At 35.0% G+C, this 16,454-nt stretch overlaps 1 protein-coding gene and 1 non-coding gene across 4 annotated transcripts in view; one reads left to right on the top strand and one right to left on the bottom strand.

Moving 5' to 3' along the window:
- EPC2 (enhancer of polycomb homolog 2) overlaps positions 1-16,454 on the bottom strand; it is a 113,275-nt gene that overhangs the window by 61,695 nt on the left and 35,126 nt on the right. For all 3 annotated transcript variants that reach the window (XM_053918648.2, XM_045203032.3, XM_024569596.4), the window contains exon 2: positions 13,311-13,470. In XM_053918648.2, the coding sequence (XP_053774623.1) occupies positions 13,311-13,470 (160 nt within the window). The remainder of the gene's footprint in view (positions 1-13,310; positions 13,471-16,454) is intronic.
- On the top strand, positions 6,138-6,244 carry LOC112313196 (U6 spliceosomal RNA). The gene has a single exon (XR_002975661.2). It is a non-coding gene; the product is annotated as a U6 spliceosomal RNA (small nuclear RNA).

Raw genomic sequence — 16,454 nt, 5'->3', positions numbered from 1 at the left:
TTAAAAAAAAAAAAAAGACAATGGAATGGAAAAAAGTATATATAGGACTTCCAGTTTCCAGAAAGACATGAAGAGCTTAGAAGTTACCACTCTGCCTTAACAAGTAAATAGTTAAACTGAAAAATCAACAACTCTTTTTACATGCATCAGGGAAGTGAGGCCCATAGGGCAAATAACTGCCTCCAAAATTGCAGACAGGTGAAAGACAGAAATCACAACTTACCAGAGCAGATACTCCCTGGGAACCAGTGCCAGAGTAGGAAAATGTGAACTATAATCAACAAATTGTTGGAAGCTCAGTGTGGACAAGTCTGAGAAAAATTCCAGCGGGTCCCAGTCATTGAGGTGAATGGAGTGGGGGTGGGAAGTGGCACACTTCAGTGAGTTTTTTTCTCTAGGAGCTCTATCAGGTCCTCACAGTGAATATTAGAGAAAAACTGCCCTCTTGCTTCAGGCAGGAGGAAAAGAAAAGGATCCATGTGAAATAGCCAAAGCATTTTGTTCTTAACAAAGTGGGCACTCAGGAGAAACTACTTTACCAGAGCCTAACCTTTGGGATTTTTATCAGTACCTAATTGAGTTGAGAAAAGGGGGAATACCCAACTCCAATCCCCTCTAGCCATCCTGTCCCATCTAAGGTGCAGGAAACTGAAAAGCACTGGTCAAGTTCATAGTTCAGGGCCAGGGGATACCCATAAGACTGAGACCTAATAATAAGTGTATAGAATGCTTCCCTTCCACCCATACCTTACCACTATATTATTAAAGTCCTATGTGTCTCAGTTCCTTTTGCCCACGTCATTGTCACTTTTCAACATAAAATTACAAGGCATAATAACAGGCAAAAAACATAGTCTGAAGAGGCTGAACAAGCATCAGAACCAGAGTCAGATATGGCCAGAATGTTGGAGTTATTAGATCAGAAACTTTAAAAAAAACAAACAAATCTATGATTAATGTTAAAGGCTTTAATGGAAAAAGCACAGAGACGGAAATTCTAAAAAAGAATCAAAAAGAAATACAATATGACAACAGAAATTTCCTAAACTGAAAAGACAAAAAGACTTCAAAACAAAAAAAGAAATAAAATACCCAAGAACTGTAGGACTACTATAAAAGGTGTAACATAGATATAATAGGATTACCAAAAGGAAAAGATGGACAGAAAGGAATTAGCTCCATCACCTGAGGCAATAATGACCGAAATATCCCCCAAATTAATGTCAGACACCAAACTGCTAATTCAGGAAGCTCAGACAACACCAAGCATAAAAAATGCCCCCCAAAACTATTTCTAGGCATATCACATTCAAGTTTCAGAAAATCAACTATAAAGAAAAAAATCTTGAAAGAGGTCAGGGGTGAGGGGGGAACATCTCACCCATAGATAGGAACAAAGATAAGATTTAGATCTGAGTCTCCAAAGAAACCATGCAAGCAAGAGGAAAGCACAGTGAAATAATTAAGTGTTGAGAGAAAAAACTCACCATCCTAAATTCTGTACCCTATGAAATTATCCTTCAAAAATGAAAAATAAACAAAGACCTTTTGAGACAAACAAAAATTTAGAAAATTTGTTACCAGTAGACCTCCCTTACAAGAAGTGTTAAAAGTTTTTCTTCAGAGAGAAGGAAGTAATATAGGTCAGGAACTAAGATTTACTTAAAAAAGAGCTCTGAATAATGATTAAGTAAAGGTAAAATAAAACCTTTTATTTTTCTTACTCTTAATTGATCTAACACATAACAATTCTGTGCAAAATAATAATAACGATGTATCTGATTATATATGCTTATACATAAGCCAAACAAATGACAGCAATGATACAAGTAACAAGCAGGAGGCATCAAGTATTTTGTTGTTATAACATGCTTGCACTATCCAAGAAGTGACACAGTGTTATTTGGAAGTGACCTTGGATTATTTGTAAATGTATAGTGGAAACTCTAGGGCAACCATTAAAAAAATTTTGGTTAAATTTTTTAAAGTGTAATTGGTATGCTAAGAAGGACAGAAAAATGAGCAATAAAATACTCAATTAAATTCAAGGCAACAAACAGAAAATAGTAACAAACATGGTAGATAAAAATCCAACTATACCAATAACTGTTTTAAACATCAATGGTCTAAATACAGCAATTAAAAGAAACTGTTAGAATGAATCAAAAAAAGACCCAATTCTTATCTACCAATAAGCCCACTTTAAATATAAAGACATATAGATTAAAAGGACAGAGAAAGATATACCCTGCTAACACTAATTAAAAAATGGGAGTAGCTATATTAATTTCATAGAGAACTGATTTCAGAGCACGGAAAGTTATCAGGGATAAAGAAGAGCATTATACAATGATGAAGGATCAATACTTCAAGGAGATATAACACAACCACCTGCAAAGAAATATTGAGCAGTTTTTTTTCATAATTGCCCCAAACTGGAAGCAATCAAGCAAGATGTCCTTCAACAGGTGAGTGAATAAACAAAATGTGGTATATCCATACAATGGAATATTATTCAGTTATAAAAAGAAATGAAGCCACAAAAAGACATAGAAGAATTTTAAATGCATGCTGCTAAGTGAAAGAAGCCAGTCTGAAAAGCCTAAGTACTGTATAATTCCTACATATGAGACATTTTGGAAAAGGCAAAACTACAGAAACCACAAAAAGATCAAGAAATAACAAATGCTAGTGAGAAAATGGAGACAAAGGAACCCATGTGTGCTGATATTGAGAATGTAAGTTAATATGGCCACTATGGAGACAGTTTGGAGGTTTTCAAAACACTAAAACCAGAACCACAAAATGACCCAGCAATCCCACTCATGGGAATAAAACCAAAGAAAACAAAAATACTACGGTGAAGAGATATCTGCATCCCCCAAGTTCATAGGAGATGTATTTACAACAGCCAAGACCTGGAAATAACCTAAGTGTCCACTGACGGATGAATGGCTAAAGAAGTTCTGGTATATGTATACAAACAATGAATATTATTCAGCCATTACAAAAAAGAAAAAAGAAAAAAGAAAATCCTGCATTTGTGACAACATGGATGAACCTTGACAGCATTATGCTAAGTGAAATAAGTCAGATATAGTATGATCTCACTTAAATGTGGAATCTTAAAAAAAAAGGCAAAAACCAAATTCACAGAAAAGAGATCAGATTTGTGGTTACTGGAAGTGAGGAGATGGCAAACTGGATGAAGACAATCAAAAGATACAACTACTAGGATGTAATGTAAAACATGACTATAGTTAACACTACCATATGATATATATGAAAATTGTTAAGAGGGTAAATCTTGAGAGTTCTCATCATAAGGAAAAAACATTTTTTTTTGGTAACTGTATGAAGTGATGGATGAAACTCACTGTGGTAATCATTTCACAACATTTGTAAATCAAATCATTATACTGTGCACCTTAAACTTATGCAGTGCTTGTGTGTCACCGTATCTCAATAAAATGGGGCAGAGGAAAGCAAGAATTCTGGAATCTGATTGCCTAGTTCAAATTCTGGCTCCTCTATTTAAAAGGCCTTGGGAACATGCTCCTAAACCTCTCTGTATTTACAACAGAGATACAACAGAGACACAACATTCTATATCTGTAAAATGAAATAAATAATTTAACCTATTTCATACAGTTTTCATAGGTATGAAGTAAAACAGACTACTAAAAATATTTAGCAAATCATTAATACTAAATATGTATTAACTATCATCAGATATTATGGAACCATACCTAAACATATTTCATTTCCACATTCCACAGACAGACAATTAGTTATGTTCAATTCTGTTCTCTCATCATCTTATCTAGTCAATTACAAAATACTGCCTAAAATTGTACAAAATGTGGTTCTCTAAATCTAGACCTCATTGGCTCTTGCCTAAAGTTTTGCAGATGTGGTTATGGTTTTGTTGGAGGTTGGTAGAGGGTAGAAACATGTCAAATTAACAGTAGTTGTTCTAATATTATTTCATTTTATTTTTCAAGTAATCATGTAAAATAGGTATGAATTTTTTCCCCCATTCAACAGAAGTATCTAAAACTCTAGATTAGCCAGATACCTTGACTCAAGTTGATCTGGCTCAACTTGTTAATGACTACGTAAGTACCAGCACTGGAATGTCCCATTAATATCAAGTTATACACACTTTGTTTCTTAAGCACTCCAGCAATTAATACCCCTTGGGAAGAAAAAAACCAAAAAACCAAAAAAACCCTCTTGGAGAGCATTTCCTCAGGAAAACTGAAGTTATAAAATGCCCTGAAAGGACATAAATATTGGCATCTTACAAACTTTATGATGTCTCAAAAAGATTATGAAGTTGGATCAGGTGAGATTGTAAATGTCTCTTAGTTAAATTAGATTATATTAAAAACTTCTTTAGACACTAGCTCTTAAAAAAATAAATTACTAACTTCTTAAAAAAGCCTAAAATCTTAATTTTCCTTGAAATGAAAATTTTATTTTATGAAGACAGATTTCTAGTTTACTTATATACAAATTCATATTTTACTAATATCACAAAAATACAAATAACATTGGTCCTAAATTACTTAATTATAGTACTGGCTTGCTTTCCTTATGGATTCCTATTGACTACTGACAAATACAAAACTAATTCCTTATAATATTTTACCGCTGAAATACAACTTTTATCTATGGTTACCTCTGTGAGATAAGATTATTAATTTTTTCTGCAATGAGCATTTTACTTTTCATTATAGAGAATAAATGTAAACTTCTCAAAAAAGAAACCCACCACCACCAAATCCTGAACACCTGATTTTCTTAGTTTTATCAGAAAAACAAAGGATATTCTTGACCCAGTGATGAGAAATAACTACTTTTGAACAAGGTCCAACTGGGAGTTGGGGTGGAGTGGCTTTATTTAACCTCCATGGGGAGAAGGGTCTTATATTCCTACAATTTCGATTAGTTTGACGTTACTAAAAAATGTCAGTGAGAAAACAATTCTTTTAATCAGTCAAATATTACCATCTTGGATTATTAAAAAAAACCCCACACAACTCATTCTAAAGGCTTTTTTATCCTTTCATCTTGTACATTACTTCCATTATCTATTTAGCTTCCTCTGAACAATCATGAGAGGTACTGTTAATTATATTTTTTGAAACAGAGAAAATACAGCCCACTTGACCAAGGTCCTATGCAGTCCAATTCATTCCACCCAAAGCAAACTTAGCAGCCACACTTAGTTGGAGGTTTTAGAAATAAATCAGTACCTACTACACAACCCTTTCCTAACTTGGGCCTCCCTCTATTACGGCTGCAGGATTATCTTCAAAGATAGGTTGGATTTGGAGAAAGCCAGGACACCCAGAGGCACTAGAAGAGATTCTGTAGCTCAGCTCTGTTAGTTACCGGAGCACAAAGGTCTTGCCTGATTCCTTACTTCCTGTGTGTGTGTACACCTGTGCACATGTTGTACATGTATGAAATGAGAATATATTTTTTTAAAGGCTCAGCCCAAATTGTTACCCTAGTGGCTTTCTCCCCCAATATCTTTGATTGGTACAACTTAAAAGGCTTTTTACAAAAAAATTAGATCTTAGGCCTTTCTAAATGCTAAAACTCACTCCCTTTCACTGGAGCTCCACACTATCCTAAGCAGAACTGTAAAATCTATTTTTATTTGTTTTTATAACTCTCATGGCTCCCTTTTCTTCAAGATTTTCCCTCTTTCTAGCACATCCCCTCATCCCCAAGCACAGTACTTTTCACTTATTAAGCAACCCTGCTAGGCCAAAACAGAAAAATGTCATAGCAGGTGTTTGCTCCTGACTTTCACATCTAGGACTCCTTTTTCTATCAGCAGACAACCTATCATCTATCCTGCAATTTATCCATCAAAAAAAAAAAAAAAAAAAAAAAAAAAGGAGGGAGAGGGAGCAATCCTTTACTCCACTGATTCGTTTATCAGCCACACATGAATGGTAATGGGTTTCTGTTTAATGTGCATCGGTATTTGCATCTTATAACAATGAGGTATAACTGAGAAGCAGTAAGAGCCAGAGGGCCTGGGTTTGAATTCCGACTCAGTTGCTACCTTCATTACCTTGGGCTCTTTATGTAATCTTCCATTAAAAAGGAGCTAAAAAGTGCTCGCTTTGGCAGCATATATACTAAAATTGGAATGTTACAGAGAAGATTAGCATGACCCCTGTGCAAGGATTACGAACAAATTCGTGAAGCATTCCATATTATTTGATAAAAAATATGAACAATAAAATGACAACAAACTCTCAACTATCAACAACTGAACCTAAAAAAACAAAAACAAACTAAGCAAACAACTAGAACAGGAACAGAATCATAGAAATGGAGATCACATGGAGGGTTATCGGCAGGGAGGGGGAGGGGCAAGAATGGGGGAAAAGATACAGGGAATAAGAAGCATAAATGGTAGCTACAAAGTAGACAGCAGGAGGTTAAGAATAGTATTGGAAATGAAGAGGCCAAAGAACTTATATGTATGACCCACGGACATGAACTAAGGGGGTGGGTGAATGCTGGTGGGAGGGGTGGTGCAGGGCACAGGGAAATAAAGGGAAGGAAAACAATGAGACAACTGTGATAGCATAATCAAAATATATTTTAAGATGGAGGTAAAAATATTAGCTGCCTCATAAGATTTCTTTGAGAAGTAATTGGCATTAAATGTAAAACACAAATATGATGTGAGCACAATCAGAATATGTTCAATATTTCATTATGCCTTTTTCCCATAACTGTGGAAAGAAAACTTTAGTTTTCTATTAAAATTCAGAAAATAAGCATATGAGGAAATATTTTTATACATAGGCAGCCCTTGAATTCTATTACTGGCATCAGATGGAAAGAAAATTTAGTCTTTTATGGCAGACAGAGAGACAGAGAAGATTCTAAAAAGGTGCCAACTCTCAGGGCAGTGTGGTGTCACTGAAGAGTCTTCCATGGAGATGCTAGATGAATGTGTCGAAGGCCTATTTCTAGTAACTCTTGTTAGCACAATCAGGTGTGCTGCTGGGTTGCACCATAGTATCTTTCTTATTATGCCCCACAGAAGAGTTCTGAATGCTTCAGGGCCAGCAAACATGGATTGAAATATGCACCTTAAAACCAATATCATGCCCTGGTTGGTACAGCTCAGTGGATTGAGTGCAGATCTGCAAACCAAAGGGTCACCGGTTTGATTCCCAGTCAGGGCACATGCCTGAGTTGGAGGCCAGGTTCCCAGAAAGGGACATGTGAGAGTTCCCCTTCTTTCCCTCTCTTTCTCCTTCCCTTCCCCTCTCTCTAAAAATAAATAAATAAAATCTTCAAAAAAAGATAACACCAACATCACTTTTTTTGCTTTGTCTATTAATTATATCATGCCTAAAATATGTACCACTGTACATCAAATTTATCTCTTACTATAGTGTTTTTTTCTCCCTGATTTCTTTACTGTGGTCTTTAATCTACTGCACTGTGTTTATTCACAGTCACCTCAAACAATTTTTTTTTCATAGTGGATATAAATAAATGCATTACAGAACTAAGGAGCACTCTCCTTGTATCAAACTTCTCTTTTGCCTCTCTATCCCAGACTCTCAAATGATTATTTTGCTTTTCCCCAAAATAACCTGGCATTACCTTAATATTTAATATTTTCTGAATTCAGGGGTTCCCCCTCCTTCCTGGGTTAGTAACTACCCAGATAAAAGTCTACCATTTGGCCCACACTCAGCTTTATACAAAGGCAGGAGGGTCAGCCCACTCTTGAGAAGAGAGGAAAATACTTAAAGCTACCTAATCTGAATGCAGATTGCCTTCAGTGCCAGGCCTTGCTCACTGTCCCTCTTGTAGCCCCTCTCTCATCACCATGACCTGGCACCCAGCTTCACCTGGAATGTGTTCTCTACAAATCTGATATAATCTGCTTTTTTACTTGTGATTCTGTTTGTCTAGTATTTATTAAATGTTTGATGTCATTTCATGGGACTTGTGATCAATTTGACTTCTTAATATATATCCAGTGAGTTTTACAAGAAAATGACATCCCTAGAATGCATCCTCTTCACCAAGAAGTTTAATTGTATAAAACAAAACAGTGCTCTTCATTTGGGATGTTTTTCAACTCTTTCCAATCAAAATATGTTTGTCTCACCAGGGACAAGGGTCAATTACCATCATTTTTGTTTAATGAGAATAGCAAAGGACATTCCAAGGATAATGAAATTGAAGTTGGATGTTAGGGCAGCATCTATCTGTCTCACGCTTGCTGAAAGCCCAGTGGACTATTCAGGTCCACTTTACATTGAATAAATGGGATTTTTTTCTTCTTTTTCCAGCATATACTGGTCTGCTTTATCAGAGTGAGAAGGAGCCAGCCTCCAGTGTACTGAGGTATACAGTAGAGTACACACACACACAGGCACTTTCTCAGGGCTTAAGATCTTGGCCACAGATACGAAAGAACAGAATTCAATTTCCTTTGCTAGAGTTGCTTTCACTGTCTAACAGATAAGAGGGTGCTACCCCACCTATCCTTTCAGCCAAGAAGCAGTGAGATGGTCTACTGATTTGTGTTTGTATGTGTAATGCAGTGAGGGGAAGCGAAGCTTCCTACCAAAATAAGAAAAGTAGTACTGTTATCAAGAACCACCTAACTGAGTTAAAAACTAGAAAAAAATTAACTTCAGAATACTTATTAAACAATATCTCAAGTTCCATCATGTTCTAAAATCCTGATACCTAATGTGAACTGTAAAAAATTATTATTAAATGAAAGAGGTCATGGGAGGTCAAAATAAATAACTTAATACAAAGTAAACAAAGTTATTTCCTTAAGAAGAAATGTTTGAATGGACTTCTACGCAGCAGAGAGAAAGAAGGAGCTTAATACCCTTTTCAACAGCATGGATGGAATTGGAGAGCATTATGCTAAGTGAAATAAGCCAGACGGTGAGGGACAAATACAATATGATCTCACCTTTAACTGGAACATAATCAACAGAAGAAAAAAGCAAACAAAATATAACCAGAGACACTGAAGTTAATAACAATTTAACAATAGCCAGGGGGGAGTGGGGAGGAGACAGTGAGGAGAGGGGATTACAGGAACTACTATAAAGGACACATGGACAAAATCAAGGGGGAGGGTGGAGGTGGGGGAGGGAGGTGGGTTCGGCTGGGGTGGGGTGGAAGGATGGGGAGAAAAGGCATACAACTGTAATTGAATAACAAAAAAATTAAAAAAAAAAACAAGAAGAAATGTTTGGATCCTAAACTTTAAGTGAAGTTCTTAAACTCCAAAAGGAATTAAAGAATTATAACATCTGTGTTGAGGTACCCAAAGTAAATCTGCTGTACTGTAGGTATAACTTAACTGTAAGTAAAATGAAGGTAGCATTTTCTACCCACATAACACAAACAATTGATCAGTGTGTAGTTACCCTAAATGAGGAACAGTCTGAGTATCTTGGGTCTTCTGTGTGCTTCCAAGATGCTTCCAACTTGGTAAGAATACCCCAGTGTGTTGTGATTAAGTTCCCCAGAATACAACATGGGTGACTACGAAGAAAAAGAACTAAAAGGGACAGGAAGAAACAAGGTTTCTCTCACATCCCTACAAAACTGCAGTCATTCCACTCCCAACTCCTCCTTGGCAGACACTTTTTGCCCTAAAATGACACTGTTGGTGAATAACAGAACTCACTCTTAATTTCTAACTTGGATCTACACAGTGGGTCTCTCAATTTCACTGTACACACTAATAATTTTATTCTTATATTTGCTTCTGTACACAATTTTGAGTCCTATAAGCCTAGTGTCTGAAAAATGCCATGATGTGTATGCTTTTGTCTTCAACCATCCATTCACTCATTATTTATTCAGCAAATAATTGCTCACATAACCACATGCTAGGTACTATACTAGGAAGTGAAATTAAAAGAAAAAAGCTCTCCTGCTCTCAATGAGCACTGTGTCTATTGAGGCAACAATCACAACTGAAATGGTCATTGCCACACTGAAGGTATGCACATGACACAGGAGGACTTACGGTAAACAAGTGCCAAGGGCTTAAAGGGGTCAGGAAAAGGCTCCTACAGGTAATCCTGGAGATGAGACATGGAGAACAAGTTATGTTTCAACAAGTGGATGAGAAAAGTAGAGGGTTATGTGAAGGCATAAAGGCATGAGAAAATAAGGCATAAGTCAGAGAATTGCAAGTTGCAAGGAGCTCATTATTATAGCTTAAAGTATGAAGAGTTACAGGAAGTGGAAGAAAAAAGTGTATTGAGACTGTAAGGATTATGTAGTGAATGGGGTGGAGTTTCTGTTTCTTAGGAGCTTAAACAGAAGGAAACAGCCCCCAACAGTTCATTTCAATAAGGTTGGTGTCATAGTGGAAGACCACACAGGGAACCGTAGCTGGACAGGCACAAAGAAGGGTCTTAAACATTATATATACAAAGATACTAAAATTTTATCCTATAGGTATCAGAGAGTGTTGAAAAAATTCTAAATGGGTAATAATTACAATAGTGGCAGTGTGGATAACGGACTGGAAGGCATGGAGACTACAGCAGAGAGACCAATAAAGAGGGTTCTGTCAAAGCCCAGGTAAGCAATATGATGGGCCTGAACAAGGCCACCCTACTGTGGCATTTTGTGGTATCTTTCTCTAGCCAGGCAAACGGGGACTCTTTCACATCACTAAAAGAAGAAAAGAAAAAATCCAGAGCAACATTATCTGAATTCCTTGTATTTAAGGGTTTAGAGAAAGTTATATTAAAAAACTTTTTAAAAAGCCTTCCTAGAAAAAAATTTTCAATTATACAAGATTAAGGTTTACTATAGATAACCTTAAAGCCAATAATAGGCACACAGGCAAGAAAGGGAGGAATATCAATTTGGAAAAAAAGTAATACACATTGAAAATGAAAATAAGAGATTATATAATATAAAAACATGAGAAACTTAAAAAATATAAATAGAAAGAATAAAAATTACATGTATTGTATGAAATTGTATAGCATGTAGAATATATATGCTGATAAACAAAGAAAGTTAAATTAATTTTCTATTATTTTTATTTCTTTTTTACAATAGAATAAAATGAAATTTAAAAAAAAAAAACAAATTAAAACAAGATTAAGCAAACTGTAAGTTTACTGTATCCAATGGGTCTGACCCAGGGAAGTTACACCAAATTTCCTGATTCTTGGTTTCTTAAAGTGGTTTTTACAAATAGTCCTGTTGTCTGGATATACTGTTATTTAAAAAAAAAAATGGATACTTTGGTTTGAAAGATTGTTAAAATTCCTACTGTGAACAGCTAAATACTTCCCGATACAAAGATAAGGCAAATTCAACAAGCTAAAAGGATTCAAAATCGAAGAACACAGAGGAAACCTACAACAAATAATTTTTCCATGTGTGTTTCTCTTAAATGCTTCAGAGAAAAAAAGTCTCTGGAAAATGGTTGACACCTAACAGCCTTATGAAAGCCACTTAAAAACAATTTCATCAGTCAACAAACATGCCATTTATTGAGCATCTATACGCCATGCACTTTACTCTAAAGATACAAAGAGAAAATAAAAGAAAGTCTTCTGTTCTCAAGGAACTTACAGTCTAAAAGGAGAGAAAGAATGGCTGCAAATAACTGCAATGATAAATAATGAGTCTTCTAACAGAGGTTATATACAGGATACTCAGATAACCAAAGAAGAGAGACAGAATGAGAAAAGTCAGGGTAAGCTTTATAAGGGAGTCAGGGAGTCTTAAATGAACTTTAGGAAGGGAAACAAGACTTGAATATTGAATAGCAAGAACATGTAAGGAATTGTGAAATGTTAAAGTAGGCAAATATGTATAATTTTTAGTTAGTCCCTATGGTACAGAGTCAGGGAAAGAGCAACAGGAGATGATGTTAACAGAGCAGTCAGGGAATAAATCACAAAGTACCTTGTACTCAACATAGAGAATTGTCCATTACCAAGTTCTGTCAAATCTAAACTGTCATCAATTAATTACAAGATGCACCACGACTTTATGTACAATAAGAAAAAGAAAAATTTGTGGTGGAGTCTATTAAGAAGTTTGCTGAAATGCTCCTGCATAAAGCTGCACTACCAAAGGGCAACAACTTCAGTGTAGGGTAAGAAACAACTGTCTGCGCAGAAAAGAAAAGAAAAGCACTTTGTATTTCTCCACTAGATGGGGTGGGGGGACCCTCCCCAGAGATTTAAACTCCAAGCAGGTGTGTAGTCTGAACTAAAGCTACCAGTGTGGTCCAAAAACAAACAAGCAAAATATTTAAAATAGTCTCAGATTAGTAGAATCCTCAGATGCCCAGCAGAAACAAAGGTAAATTCTCTTTAGATAAATCAGAACTCAATCCAGGAGAATAGCAATTTAAAATGCAATCTCGTTTTAAAGATAACAAATGAAAAAAATGTGCATCTTAGAATCAATTTAAAAATAGATCTCACAGCCACAGTCTTTTATCTGGAGATGTTTCAGAATTACTTGAGAAACTTTAAAAAAAAATTCTTATTACCAAGCTACACACCAGAGATGCTCAGACAGGTAGGCCTAACAGAGCTCTGGAATCTCTACTGTAACAAACTACTCAAGGGGTATGTGTGTTAGACACTATCAGACAAGACACTAGCATGTCTCTGTCAGCTGAAAACTGCTACTGTAGACAATAAAGAACAACAACAGGATTTTAAGCCAGAGCGACAAGTCAGGAAGATCACTCTGGTACTAATGGACTCTGTGTATAGATAGATTAGAAGAGGGTAAGCATACGAGATGGGGTGGAGGGGGTAATTTAATAGTTATGAGATTAAATTTAAGCAAGAGATGGAGATCATTTAAATAGTAACAATGTAAAGAAACCTAAGAAAGTATCAAGGAGGCAGAATTAGAATTTTGTAGTAACTAGATGAAGGTAGGATCGAATTCTAAACAATTTCAGAATTCACACCTAATTGGCATTATAGACATTAGGCTTTTAAAATAAATCTTATTTAGACTTGGTAATCCATCAACTTGTAGCTGTATAATAAAGTATAGGTGCTATACAAAATCCTACACTACATAAACATCAAATGTTCCAAATGCAACTAACACTCAAAATCTCCAAGTTCAGATATAAGCAGAGGGATTTTATTCTTTAAAGTTTTACATACATTTCTATCATCAGTGTATATAAATTGAAAAATTAAAATCTCTTTGGGCAAAAGAGAGAAAGGATTTTAAATTACAAACAGAAAATAATGAATTAGCAAACTTACGCTGAATATGAATGAACTGTTTTGGTTGTTTAAACTCTCCTTTGTACAAGCGATTGTAATAGTTGACGTTGCTCTCTGCCTCAGGAACTGGAATGACCATGCTCTCTTTTTTTTCTCTAAACACTTGCTGTGCTGAAATAGCTCGTTGTAAATGATGTTCCTGGAAAATGTAAAGTAAGCAACATAAGTTATTTTAATAATATTACTTCAATGCAAAATTATATTTAAATTTTACTGTTTAATAATAGCAAAGTGCTTTAAGAATCAATTATAAATACTTCCTTTGCCGCAGACCTACAGAAAACACTGCTACCACTTTTCTTTAATACTTGTGTTCACACTGATGTCACCTTAGATGATTACAATTTTAATAAGTAGCATTTTTTTTAAAAATTAAATATATACATATTCACAAACTTGTATTTAACATCTTAATTACAAGAAAATTGATCCCTTGTTTGCTAAAGTAATTGAAGTAAGTGTCTGTCACCAGTAACAAATTACAAATATGCAAATACAGGAAAATAATTTTTATGACAGATTTTAAGTTCTTCTGCATTTATGTAACTTGAAACTTCAACAGTACAAAATTCTGGATAATTCTAAGAAAGATGAAATGATGTGCAAGAGACAAAAGTTAAACAAAAAGTTCCTATATAATAAACCCAGATTCTAGTAACTTTTCATTACCTCCAACACTTAATGCCTACTTTTCTCCCTTGACCCACTGTGGATCATTCCTAACAAACCAGCTTTACCTTATGGAAGGAAAATTAGGTTAATTACTCTCCAAGAGATCCCCTTCAAATTCAGATTCAAGGTTAAAAATCAGGGTAGCTCAGCTGGTTAGAACGTTCACCCATTATGCCAAGATTGTGGGTTCGATCTCAGGACGGGGTTCATACAAGCAGCAACTAATGAATATATAAACCAAAAAAGGTTTATCTTTGCCTTAAGAAAGCCCTGTGCATTGTTTCTGTGCTTGTAGGTTAACATACTTTTGAAATTCCCCTTTTAGACCCCTCCTAAAGGGTGAATAATCTTAACCATCCTGTAAGCCACTCCTCACCTTGCTTGTGTCCACCTTCATGTAATCTTCCGCACATTCCCTCCTTAATTTCAATGCATAAAAGAAGCTACAAAGCTGTTATTCTCTGGAGCATTTGAGATCTTGCTCCCCTGAAGATGTCAGTTTGGCTCATGTAAACTGATAAAATTCTCTACAGGTTTGGACTTTTCTTACATCGACACATATAGGGTGGGGCAAAAGTAGGTTTCTAATTGGGAGTACGAAAAACAGTTTCTTCTTGTATTATAATTTTAAAGTATTGTATTTTCCATACAAACAACTGTAAACCTACTCTTGCCCCATTCTGTATTCAGGTAATTTTCCTCTATGCTAGTTTGTCAAGTGTTTGTATTTTTTTCATGAAAGAATGTTGAATTTTGTTAATGCATTAATTGAAATGATCATGTGGTTTTTGTCCTTGATTCTTTTATTATGGTGCAATATATTGATAAATTTTTATTCTTGCATTCCAGGAATAAATCCCACTTGTCATGATATATAGTTACCATATTGTACTTTATATTCCCAGAATTTTATTAATCTTGTAACTGTAAGCTTATAACTTTTGACCACCTTTACTCATTTCCTCCCCCCTCCACTCTCCTCCTTCTTGTAGTATTTTTGTCTTATTTTGGTATCAGGATAATACTGGCCTCATAAAATGTTTGGAAATTTTCCCTTTTTCTTAATTTTTTGGGGGAGTTTAAGAAGGACAATTCTTTTTATGTTGGTAGAATTCTCAGTGAAGTCATTTGGTGGTGAGCTTTACTTTGTTGAGAGATATTTGATTACTGATTCAGTATCCTTAGCAGTTATAGGTTTGTTCAGCTTTTTTATTTTCATGATTTTGTCTTGATAAGTTGTATGTTTCTAGATACTTATCTTCTAGATTATCCAGTTCATTGGTGTGTAATTGTTTATAGTAGTCTCTTACTATTCTCTTTATTTCTATGGCATTAGTTTTAATGTCTCTTTTATTTCAAATTTTTAGTATTTGCGTTAATGCCTTAGTTCATGTAGCTGAGGGTCTGTCAATTTTGGGTTTTGTTTGTTCTTTTTCTAGTTCCTTGAAGTACTGTTTTTGCTGCAACCCTTAAGTTTTGTTATGCTGTATTTTGTTTTTTATTTGTCTCAATATTTTCTAAATTCCCTCATGAAGTGTGTTGTTCAATTTTCATATATGGGCAAAAGTAGGCTTACAGTTGTATGTTAAAGTTTACTCTTTTTAAAAAAAATTTTAAAGGTTTTATTTATTAATTTTTAGAGAGGGGAACGGAAGGAGAAAGAAAGGGAGAGAAACATCAATTGGTTGCCTCTCACATGCCCTCAACTGGGGACCTGGCCTACAACCCAGGTATGTGCCCTGATCAGGAATCAAACCAGAGTCTTTTCTGTTTGCAGGCCAATGCTCAACCCATTGAGCTTCACTAGCTAAGGTTAAGTTTATTCTTGTATTATTTATTAATTATTGTATTTTCCATACAGACAAGTGTAAACCCACTTTTGCCCACCCATGTATAATAAAGGCCATATATGAAAAGCCTACAACTAATATACTCAATGTTGAAAAACTAAAAGCTTTCTTTTCAAAATCAGGAACAAGGCAAGAATGCTTGCTTTTACCACTTCCATTCAACACAGTACTCCAAGTACTAGTGAGAACAATTACCAAGAAAAAAAAAGGTATCCAAATTGTAAAGGAAAAAGTAAAATAATCTCTGTCCACATATAACATGATGTTTTATGTAGAAAACCTTAAGATTTCATAAAAACCTATTAGAATATGTATACAAGGTCAACAAAGTTACAGGACAGATCAACACACAAAAAATCATCTCTTTCCATACACTAACAATGAACAATCTATGCAGGGAATTAAGAAAACAATCCCATTTACAGCAGCATTAAAAAGAAAAAAAAATACTCAAATAATTTAACCAAGGAAGTGATAGAGCTGTACATTAAAAACCACAAAATACTGCTGAAATTTAAATAAGACATAAGTAAAAAGGAAAGACACCCAGTTTTCATGGGCTGGAAGACACAATTCCAAAAGCAGAACTACCATATGATCC

Source organism: Desmodus rotundus, chromosome 2 (assembly GCF_022682495.2).
Source record: "Desmodus rotundus isolate HL8 chromosome 2, HLdesRot8A.1, whole genome shotgun sequence".
NCBI lineage: Eukaryota > Metazoa > Chordata > Mammalia > Chiroptera > Phyllostomidae > Desmodus > Desmodus rotundus.
The sequence above is the reverse complement of the archived record's forward strand: the minus strand, read 5'-3'. Positions and strand labels throughout refer to the sequence as shown.